At 30.8% G+C, this 11,276-nt stretch overlaps 2 protein-coding genes and 1 non-coding gene across 4 annotated transcripts; 1 reads left to right on the top strand and 2 right to left on the bottom strand.

The window, feature by feature from the left end:
* Positions 1–4,711: 4,711 nt before the first annotated feature.
* Positions 4,712–5,525, top strand: LOC119675837 (HIG1 domain family member 1A, mitochondrial-like; the record flags this gene model as incomplete). The annotated part of the gene is made up of 2 exons (XM_038087054.1): positions 4,712–4,920; positions 5,218–5,525. Coding segments are annotated over 2 exons (228 nt in total), but the record flags the coding sequence as incomplete, so codon positions are not given.
* A 2,266-nt stretch (positions 5,526–7,791) lies between these two features.
* LOC119684268 (60S ribosomal protein L3) lies at positions 7,792–11,032 on the bottom strand. 2 transcript variants are annotated; one of them, XM_038098272.1, is made up of 6 exons: positions 10,927–11,021; positions 10,392–10,584; positions 10,009–10,177; positions 9,202–9,337; positions 8,452–8,841; positions 7,792–8,254 (listed from the first exon to the last, which is right to left on the bottom strand). In XM_038098272.1, the coding sequence occupies exons 1-6, from the start codon at positions 10,927–10,929 to the stop codon at positions 7,895–7,897; spliced, it is 1,251 nt and encodes a 416-aa protein (XP_037954200.1). In that variant the 5' UTR covers positions 10,930–11,021; the 3' UTR covers positions 7,792–7,894. The 2 variants fall into 2 exon arrangements, with proteins under 2 accessions (XP_037954200.1, XP_037954202.1); XM_038098274.1 differs by lacking the exons at positions 7,792–8,254; positions 8,452–8,841; positions 9,202–9,337 and adding an exon at positions 9,344–9,734 and having other exon boundaries at positions 10,927–11,032.
* On the bottom strand, positions 10,263–10,344 carry LOC119686658. Its single transcript, XR_005253055.1, has one exon. It is a non-coding gene; the product is annotated as a small nucleolar RNA U43 (small nucleolar RNA).
* Positions 11,033–11,276: the final 244 nt, after the last annotated feature.

The following is an 11,276-nucleotide window of genomic DNA, read 5'->3' as shown; positions in this document are numbered from 1 at the left end:
GGTAGTGAATTGTGACCTTGGCAATGCTCGTGTTCAATTAGTTGATAATTTTTGAGAGTTCAAAGGGATTTTATAATTATATTTTTTAACAAATTAAACTTAATTTTATTAAATTTTTGACAAGTGATAGAATTATTAATTATTTAAGCTCTACCATTTCTTCATAAAATTATGATGTAACCTCTGCGAGACACTTTTCTTTAAATGTACTCAAAATACTCGCGTTAATTGTATTTTCATGTAGTGCGTTATCTTGGCTATGAAAATTGCACGTAGTCCATAAAGCATTATTATTTAATATCGTCAACGTATTTTATTGCATTTTCTAGTTTATCTTTATCATTTTCGATGAGTTTATGATATAATAAAAAAACATCGATTTAACTTCTATTATTATATAATAAATGGATTTTCAGGTCCCTTCGTTATATAAACAAAAACTATTGCAATTGATAAGATTTATAATTAATAATAACTATTACATGTGTGTAAATTTTTAATAAAAAAAATATTTCTTTAAATACCTACAAGAAATAGATATTCTAATATATCAATCAGGAGTGGAGTAATATTTACTCCCATATTATATATATTTTTTTAACATGCGACAAGATAAAACCAAGACAGAGTTAACCAACTTACATACTATCATACTCTACTCATGCTTAGGATTTTTCATAAATATTTTAAAATATATATAAATAACCAATTAAAAACTAAAGAATTTCTCTAAGAATCTTGAGATAATACAAGAAACTTTTAAGATAAGTAATTATAAGAGAAATCTAAACTTTCGGCAGACGGCGAAAATGCCATAGATGTAAGCTTTATATATATAATATAATTGTTATAAATATCTATGTAATAGAACATATTTGAAATGAAGTAAATTAAAGCTAACATACTACTACTACAAGAGAGTTCTAGTAGATTTTTTTCCTGTGGCAACCCATTTAAACCTATATAGCAGATAATATGAAACGAAATACAAATACTTCTATATGGCTAAGGATATGGTTAGGTAAAGAAAGTGTAAAAGGAGATACAAGATTTAATAATATTAATAAAAATAATATTAACATTTTAAGTTTCACATGATAAATTTCCCTATTTTAGTTTAAAGGTCTTTATTTAGAACCGGACTGTTCAGATTTACTGTACAGATTGGAAGGCCGCAGAAACAAATACATACATTCATAGTTGTTATTATAAATACGGTTATAATGTTAAATTTAGTTTTATTAATTTATCAATTTAAATTCATTTATTTGATATACCAAAAATATAAAATAACACCAAAAGAAAATTTGCGTAATTGTAGTAAAAACATGTCGCGGGCCGTACTTTGGACAGCCCTGATTTAGAACATTACATTAAATAATATATAATAAAAAAAAAAATTATAATAAAACTGCAACAACAAAAATACTTTTTATAATATTTTAATTAATTGAATTTTTGGCTGACCATACAACTGTTTCCAGTATTGCCAAATACCGATCCCATAATCACTGGTCTTGAAATAATTCAAAAATATTAAATATCATATAACCTCCAAAATGATTCAAAAACTATATATCAGTGTTATATATATATTTATATTCAGTATTAATGTATCTTGACTGCTTAATAATTTAATTTTTAGTTTTTATACTGATGTAAATTTCTGGCTACGGACCTACTAATGGATTATTCATTTTCTAGTTTATTACTACTAAATAATTCAATAATTATTGAAATTAGCTTAAAGCCCTGAAAGTTTAGTAAAACAGCGAAAGATCGATAATTATGGACAGTGAAAGAATACTTGCTGAGCTGCCACTATAGCAAGCGCCCGGATCTTTCTTTTAAGAGTACGATATGATATAATATTAGCAGTTATAAAAAAAACAAATTGACTAAAACCAACTTTAAAAATATCTGTAATTGTTTATCAGAACAAAGAGAGTGTATTTTTTACATGAAAAAGCAATAAAAATAAATATTGTTTTGTAATCCAAACACATTCACAGTTTCCTCCCTTGCAGATGCAGATGCAAATGCCTATCTTTACCCAGTAGTAACTTTAATATCTTTGGGTCCCTTTTCTAACCAACCTAATAGAGCTATCGTTATTCCAAATTAGGTACACAGCTAAATTCATTGACTTGTTAGTTTGATTCATTTTTACTTAAATTGGGGAGTCGTGTCTTTTTCGACGTTGTCTATGCTCAGATCGCTATGATCTTTATATTTTTTTTTATAGTCGTCTTGGTCTAACGTATAAACAACGTTTTTAACCGTGGCATCAGAACCATTGTTTGTGCTCAATTGGGCTCAAATGGTATGCAATAATGTCAATGCAACCTAACCTTACCTAAATAGATTACATGCTTTATAGGTACTCCAGAATGTAGATTCAACCACTCTTGAGACTAGAAAAACATAATCCTACAAAATAAGGGTTATTATAATAAGGGTTATATAAACAATGATGTATAGGATTTTTGTCTTTGTACTTTTTAATTTATTATATAACATTTAACCAAGCACGTAGTTTCTGTTTTTCAGCAAAATATTCGTATGACTAGACTTTACTATTTTTTTGTCCCTCTCTTCCTATTAGAAAATATGCCTTAAGTATGGGATGTATCAAAAATTTCAAAATAAACTCCATTTGTAATTCATAATCAGACAAAGATCAGTCTGTTTAAGAAAATAATTCTGTTAACTTGAAGAAACCAAATGTTTTATACTATGTACTATCTTCCTCAGTACCTTACCCCAATATGAGTCATGAGTTATGAATCAATTTAAAAGAATAACACCATATTCTGTACTAGAGAAAGTATCTGCAGTCCAAGTTTTGAATAGCTAATACAACTGAATGTTATTTTATTTTCGCGTGCGTATTTGTTTAGATAGCAAAAAATAAAAAAAAAATTTAATAACAATTAACTTAGTAACAAAGCAGACAAGTCTGTTTTTTTTTTGTTTTTGTTTTTGGCCATCAGCAAACTTTGACGTAGTATATAGATAAGCTATGAGACGAATGTATGTAGCACCAGTATGTGCTTGATACCGCAGAATTTAGATGTGATTAATTATCATTAATAATTATTGTTTTCTTTTTTGTTTAGCGTTTCTCATATATTTTAAATACACAAAAACGCTCTTTAATAGGCGATGACTTGCATCATTAACGGAAAACTCCACTAAATCTTGGAAATAAGATGAGATATTGCAACATCTTTTATTTGTTTTTGATTAGCTTTTAATAGTTCGAAATAATTTATATTGGAATGAGTTGTTTTGAAACATTCAATTTTGGATTTAATTAAGATATAAACGATAAACGACACACGACACACGTGTTAATCAATTTAATGGAATATTTTAAAGATTATTCTGAGGTTTAAACTAACGAGTTTAAATCCGCTAACTTATATTTTCTTTATTATATAGTAAAGTTGATAAATACCATTGTATATGCTTTGTTTTTTTTTTTATGATGAAATAGTGAAGTTTGAACTGTCGCATTTGTTCCTACTAGTAGGTTTATTTAATTGAAAACAAGTATTTTTAGTGACACTATTTATAGAACAACACTATGATGAATACGTTTCTTCAATATCTTTTAGTGGCCCCAAACAACATCATGCAAAAGATGTTTGTTTTTTTTTTGTAGTAAATAGCTCTAATTCACGCTATCCCGATAATCTACACACTTCAGCGATTAACTCGCTACTGTTATATAGAATATATTAAACTTGAACAGAAGAACAATGTCATAAGTAACGCTACAGTTAGTCCATATATTTGAAATATACGTATTTGTGCGTGATAAGTCGTTGTTTTATACATGGTTATATACGGAGCTAGCACAGTTCTTACTACTCGTAAAAGAATACTTTCTTTCCAACACTGGCCTGTTGAAAACCTTTTTGTTGTGCTTTCGTGGCCTCGACGAAACCATTGCTTCGGTATGAACCCTTATCAAAACTCATAATACGAAGAAAAAGCAGACAAATGTAACTAGGAGAGAGATCTTCACTCCAAATGAGATCTCTTTTTCTTCACAGTTGGGTGTTTATTTGTGTGGTGGTTTCTAGTTGAAATGCGTAGCGTTGAATTTTGAATAATTTCGATATTATTCCAGTGTATCTCGTACAGCAGTATGGTCCATGCTAGTGTAACATAAGCCACATTAACAAAGCTACAAAGTCACATGAATAAATAGAAAATATTTGGAGTTTCGTTATTTATTCACCTGACAGAACAGTCATCCTGTAAAATTACGGACTTTGCCAAGTTAAAGATTTATTTGGTTTGTTCACTTTCACTGGAATCAAGGAAACGTGTTTGTTAGCTATTTCTTTATGCTAACCGCTACGATTTTTTCGGGAATCCCACTGGTATACGTATAAACAACACTATTTTGTGATATCACAATGGGCTATTATTTGAGCTTCGGTGAATTTTTAGTCACAAAGCCGCCTCTATAGGGAAAATATGAGAAACACTAATGACAACATAGTCTACTGTACTAGATTATACTAGATATGCAAGGCACAAGAAATATCTTTCTTCTAGTCAAAACTGTAAGTGTTAATTTTAAGGAATTACAGTATATTTGTTTTCAATCCATTTATATTTTTCGGTATCTAATAACGCCTGAAGAGATTTTATTTTCGTGTTTTTTTCTTTATTTTTATTCTTTAATATTAACTTTTTTATTATTTTCTTTGCAGGTTTGGCTGGATTCGTTGCAGCTGGTGCCATCGGCGCTTACAAATACAAAAATCGTGGCACGATGAGCACAAGTGTTTTCCTGATGCAGTTGCGTGTGGCTGCACAAGGCACTGTTGTTGGCGCTCTGACGTTGGGTCTGGGCTATACCATGGCAAATGAATACTTATTCAAAAAAGAGAAAAAAGACGAGTAATGGCATTTTGCATAACTTTAGCATTCAAATTATATTTAATTTATTTATTAATCACTTAATTGAATTTATTTATATTTTATATAAAAAAAATCCCAAAGTCTTTTGAGAGCATAGTTAATTTTTTTTTTTTTTGCTTTAAGAGCTTATATAATTTTATTTATTTTTATATGTGACTAGTTATTTATTGTTAACTGTTATATTTTTATATTTCTTACTTTTAATTCTCTAATTTTATTCATACTTCTTAAACCTAATTTCATTTCATTTATTTATTATTTTTACTTTTATTTCAGAACTAATTTGTCAAATTAATTGGTCTTTATTTTTGGATTAGCAACTCTTTTTTTAACAACTTAAAATTTAAAGTAATTCAAAATGTACATACATCCTTCCATTAATTTTATTGAATTGTTTATTTGTCAACTTGGCATATTCAGACAAAGCACAGACAAGTTCAACTCCAATATCTAACATATAGCCAAAGTCCTCACTCAATCAGTTGCAATCTGAAACACTCTCATACAAATGGAAGCTCATGGATTTTTTATAGCATAATTTATTTTATAATTAAAGTATTTATTAAATAAATTTAAACAAAATATATGAATGAAATTTATTACGAAACAATAGGATCTAGAAATATATTTTATACGCATGTTGAGCATATCACTCTGATATGCATGCTAAACGAAATGTACCTTTAAATGACATCATTGTAAACTTTGTTATCCTATTGCCTGTGATATTAAGAAGATATGACACAAAATATATTTAAATAAAATAAATTGATTTTAAAACAATATAATTTTCATTTTCTTTTTTTATATTTTTACATAAATATACCTGCACTAAAAATTGAAAAGTATTATTATACTAAAGAAGATATTTAAATTTCAGCGGGTTGTCAGAAACTCTAGTGTACAGAGTAATTTTTCTACTGATAACATCAACAAGTGCTTCACAGCTGCTTGAAAAAAAAATGATCCTTTACTTACACTTAAAAGAATTCAAGCAATAGTGGGAATATTTGTCGATATTCTTTCTCACAGCTGGGCATTAAAGCATATGGTTAAGTTAGATTGGAGATTAGCGGCCTTATAGAACAAATCGCACTTAAGCTCAAATAATGGCCGATTGTATAGCATGGATTAGCGTCATTCATACATAGACCAGAAGAACCGCAGTTGTCAGCATATGAACAACGCTGAATACACGACTCCCTGAAAGTAAAAATCTCTAATTTTGCAGGATAACAGCTCTATCAGTTCGATAAGAAAAGATGCCACTAAGATTTTTTTGTGGCCAAAGATAGGCACTGACAAAGGTGAAATACGAATTCATCACAAGTACGACAAATGTCAATATACTAAGCACACCTAGTCTCATAATATGTCTTCCAAGTATGCAGTGACTTGTCAGCATTGATAGTTCTGAAGAGGTTCCGCTTTAGTTAAAACAGCTAATTGGTACTTTTCTTGCTCAGTTTGGACCAAGTCGTTCTTGAGATCTAACAGGAAGAATATGGTACGGTTCTGAAAGTCTATTTTCGCTTTTTATTAAGAGATATATTTATAAGCTTTTGTTTCTTATAGAAACAAGCTTAAGTTACCATATTGTAATATATATTTCAATTAATGTAATTTTATCACACGCCGACTAAGGCCTAAAGAGCCATATGGGGTAGTTATATTTCTATATTAATACTATAGCACCACTTAATGTAAAATTTACCTAATATTTAATATGCTTCATTAAGCAATTGGCAATCACATTACTAAAAACGTTATTTTGCATAATAAACCTAATTTATTAAATTAATTAATAATTGTTTTTTTTTTAATTGCGCACTACTTAGGTTGCCACCTTATTAATAGCATTATCTGAAATACAACAATATCGCGGTCTTGCACCCCTCCCATAAGTCACTACACCGTCCCCGATTGCGCACCATGTCATCAAGTTACCACCTGATGACTTTTAAAATTCGTCCTTAACTGGAATTCAATCCCATACTCTTGTTTCAGATGCTGCTGCTAATTATGTCGTTGTATCGTGATTGCTTGAATTCATTAAGGGCAGACTATTTTAAAACACCCATATGAAAATAGCTTAATTACGATAGACAAAAAATATTATTATATTCAAAATGGAAGGCAAGACTCCAAAAATCATCATAACATAGCAAAATATATTGTCAGTTTACACTATAGACACTGAATCCAATTAATCGTTATTAAGCTACTTAGCTCAGTTATCAGTTCTTTACTTCTTGAAAGTTCTCAAAACAAACCAAAATTTTCGAAAAATATCAGAACGGAATTCACAGCACAATAAACCTTCACGGTATGAAGGCTGTAATCTTTTGATGATTTTAGCTGATCAAACGGCGGCTTTCGAACCTATCAAATAAAAACCAGACACACTTTTTATTGTCTTTGGAACATAAATGTAATAATGACAGAAGTTTCAAAATCACGCTGCAATGGGTTTTTTAAGTTAGAAATTTTTAGTTACTATCATTTTCGAAAAGATGCTATAGAATATCAAAAAGCGACCTAAACAACCGAATTCAAATTTATAATCAAATATTGATTTATAATCAATTGTTCTCCCCTCATTATCACATCGACTTTACGTCAAAGTTTCAATAAAGGTGCATCCACACCAAAACGAACATTCACAGGTAATCGTACCTGAAACTGTCGTCTTAGTATAATTTTTCAAAGTATTAAACTGTTTACTCTAAAAACTATTTCTAAACGAAAGTTTATCATCATTGCTATAATCTATAATATTGTCTTCTTATGCTACATACAAATGGCATAGCACAACGAAAATTATTTTCCTTTCATTTTAAAAAGTATAAGTATTAGTTAAAAAAAAATAATTTATTTTTTGTTTTACTATATTTAAAACACAGTAAATCTTGTACATTGCTTAAAATATACGCTTATAGTAAACGTAAACCGCTTAAGCAGAAGTGGTTGCGGCAGCTGGGGTAGCAGAATCAGCTGCAGCGGCTTCTTCCTTAACACGATCCTTCTTAAGTGGACCCATGAATGCCAACTTATCGGCTGGTGTTTGGAAGCGACCATGACCCATTTTAGATGAAGTATCGATGAACTTGAGTTTGATATTTTCCAAAGCAGAACGCTTGGTATGTTTCAACAAAGATTTACGCAAGGTGATCACACGTTTCTTTGAGCCAATACAGCATCCCTTAAGCATAACGAAATCATTGTTGACTTCACCGTAATGTGGGAAACCACCCATGGGTGTAATGCTCTTGTCAGTTAAATCGTACTCAGTGGAGGCATTGTTCTTGATAACCTGCAATTAATAAATTACATTTAATATTATTGAAACTGTTTAAATATTTTATTTAAATTTATTTAAATAATTTATATTCAGTCCTATCATTTTGTTATCACGTGGTAGTCAAAAAAATTAAGTTTTTGGCTCTTAAATGATTTATCATCAACTAAATCCCAAAAATTTTTTTCTATTAACGTGGAATTTTAACTTACTTTGCCATCCTTGGTGTGTATGCCAGCACCAATACGGTAGATCTTCTTGTTGATTTCTGTACGATGATGGTAACCCTTCTGACCGGCACGTGCAACGGTGAAGGACACACGAGATGGATGCCAGGCACCAATACAGGCAACCTTACGCAAACCCTTGTGCGTCTTGCGTGGCAATTTCTTTGTATGCCAACGTGCGGTTACACCCTTGAAACCTTTACCCTTGGTGACACCAATGCAATCGATCATTTCATCTTGTCCAAAGACATTGCTGACTAAGATGGGCTTTTCCAAATGTTCTTTAACCCATTTCACTTTATCTTCAATTGAACCACCGTTCAATTGAATTTCCATGATGTGTGCCTTCTTTTGGCGTTGTTTAATCAAACGAATCTATACAAAAAAAAAAAATACAAAATTAATTATAGAAGCAAGTGACAAAGATTCAGACATATTTTAGTTAAATTGTAGAGACTGTTCGTGATATGGTTTAACTGCGCGATCAAGGCCTAAACGACTACGCACAGTTAGTGGAATATATCAAGATAAGCCACCCGAAGGGCAATTTCTTCTGCGACGTTGCAGTTTTTACAGTGCATTGAAAACACAGCCCAACCGCTTTTTAGGCACACTCGCTCAAGGCACACTATGCTCATCCGAAAACAAACAGGCACGCCAAGTGCAAATGTACCAAGGACGTCGCATTTTTTAAATTCCTAAATTAATATAATTATTATGAATATGCATGCTTACCTGAGAATGAGCAATGACGCGGATGACTTTGCAGTAGCGGAGCATCTTACGGAAATCGTTTTCAATGCTCTTCTTGCCCAATTCGTCAGTCCATTTCTTGCTGGCCTTGGTGTGGGCCTTCTTCTTGGATTTGTACCTGCACAATAGCGATTTCAAAGAGAATTCTTAATATGATTTTTATGTGAGACGCAGAGCAGACAATTTAACAGCAAATCCTCATGTGACTTTCAACTTAAATTTTCTAATGTGCGATGAACATAAGCTCCATTGGTGTATGCCCGACACGCAACTTCTTTGCCTTTTTGCTAGGTAGACGCGGCGATAACTTGCTTTTGAAATAAAAGAAAGCAAAGGAAGCAAACCTCATCGCAATTTCAAGCGAGCGGAGATTAAATCTTCCATGCCGTGCTCACGGTACTGATACAGAAAATTCGCCAAAGTTTAAACTCATTAAAGAATTTAATTTAACAAATTTCTATGCTCACACGACAATGAAATATTTTGAAAGTTCTCTCAGAAGACTGATCGAAGAACTTTATGATTATATTTTAAGTTTAATTAAGTGTACAATAATTTATAAAACAAAAAATAAATGTAAATGCTTTGAAAACTTAAAATTTTGTATACTGATTTTAATCAGAAGGAAGGCAGGCAGATGGTAATAATTTTTTATCTACACTAGTATTTCTGATACCATCTATCATCATCCAAAATCGTATACAAATTTAAATCTAAAAGCGCTAAGTAGTTTTCAAGGCACACAAAGAATACAAATGGTGGCTTAATAATTAATTAAAGCAAACTTACCAGTTCTTGTAGAAACGACGACGGCACTCTTCGGACAAATGCTGTGCCCAAACATTAACCAAGGCACGTAAGCCGAAAGGTGTTTCAATGTAACCAACAGCACCAACAACAATCATTGGTGGTGTTTCCAAAACGGTAACAGCTTCAACGACCTCCTTCTTGTTAATCTCTGCAAAGTAACACAAAAAAAAAAAAGAAGAGAGCAGATTAGCACGTGGTCCACACACATGTTTAAATTAAATTATTTTATTATAATAATCAGTCCGCCCTAGTTGTTTTAAAATCATGGTTGTTCATTTAAATAACCATAAACATTTTCAAACTTTCTCTCATCATTAAATTATAATAGAATATCTTTTTTAACATCGACGTAGAAAACTTACTTGAACCAGGACGATCTGCTTCACGCACAACATGTGTCATACCGGCTTTGTAGCCCACAAAGCAAGTTAAATGTACTGGCTTGGATGCATCATCTTTAGGGAAAGCCTTAACCTTACCACGATGGCGACGTGAGCGCTTCTTGGGGTAGAAAGCCATGGAGCCATGGCGTGGCGCGGAGAATTTACGATGAGACTGTAAAAAAAAACAATGTTAATTTTTTGTAAATATCTTGAAATTAAATTAAATCTCAAGTGCAGATGATTTTAAATTTTATGACTGTATTTTACAATAATCTGACTATTTCACTTTAAACTAAAAAAAAAAAAAAATGAGGTTATAGGCGGAAACAAAATGGCGATTACACGTGTTGGAAAAAATTTACAATCACCTGAATTGATAAATATTTATACACTTAATATCTTCATATAATCTACCAATTAAATAATTATTAAATGCAATAAGAAAGTTTTCCCATCACATAATTTAACAACTATTTAATATAAATTTATCTTTCAAACACTTTTTATATCTTACCATTCTTTAGATATTTACGCACGTCTTCACTGGTCAGACGACGTTGAAAGAAAGAAAGTATTAACGAAAAATCTGCAAAATACGAATTAAAGTAGACATGGCGTCTGTGTGAGTTTGACATTTCGTGTAGTTTGACATTTTTAAGCAGCCCATACCTGAAGATAATGAATGAGCATATCTAATTATTTTAACACTTAAATTTATAGTTCATGGTTTAATGAATTCTAAATAGTTCATGAATTAGTAAACAATTAATGAATAGTGACAAAATTGATTATTAAAAACGTCACAAAAAAACAAAAAAAAAAAAATTCATGAATCTTATATTTTTCGGCTCTATAAATAACTGT

Source organism: Teleopsis dalmanni, chromosome 2 (assembly GCF_002237135.1).
Source record: "Teleopsis dalmanni isolate 2A chromosome 2, ASM223713v2, whole genome shotgun sequence".
Lineage (NCBI taxonomy): Eukaryota > Metazoa > Arthropoda > Insecta > Diptera > Diopsidae > Teleopsis > Teleopsis dalmanni.
This window is presented reverse-complemented; position numbering and strand designations above follow the sequence as displayed.

What these genes read in the sequence shown, in the direction of transcription:
- LOC119684268 (XM_038098272.1), bottom strand. An exon ending in CGTCGTTTCTACAAGAACTG is followed by an intron (nt 9,338 to 10,008) that starts GTAAGTTTGCTT and finishes GCTATTGTGCAG; the next exon opens with GTACAAATCCAAGAAGAAGG. An exon ending in GCGTCATTGCTCATTCTCAG is followed by an intron (nt 8,842 to 9,201) that starts GTAAGCATGCAT and finishes TTTTTTGTATAG; the next exon opens with ATTCGTTTGATTAAACAACG.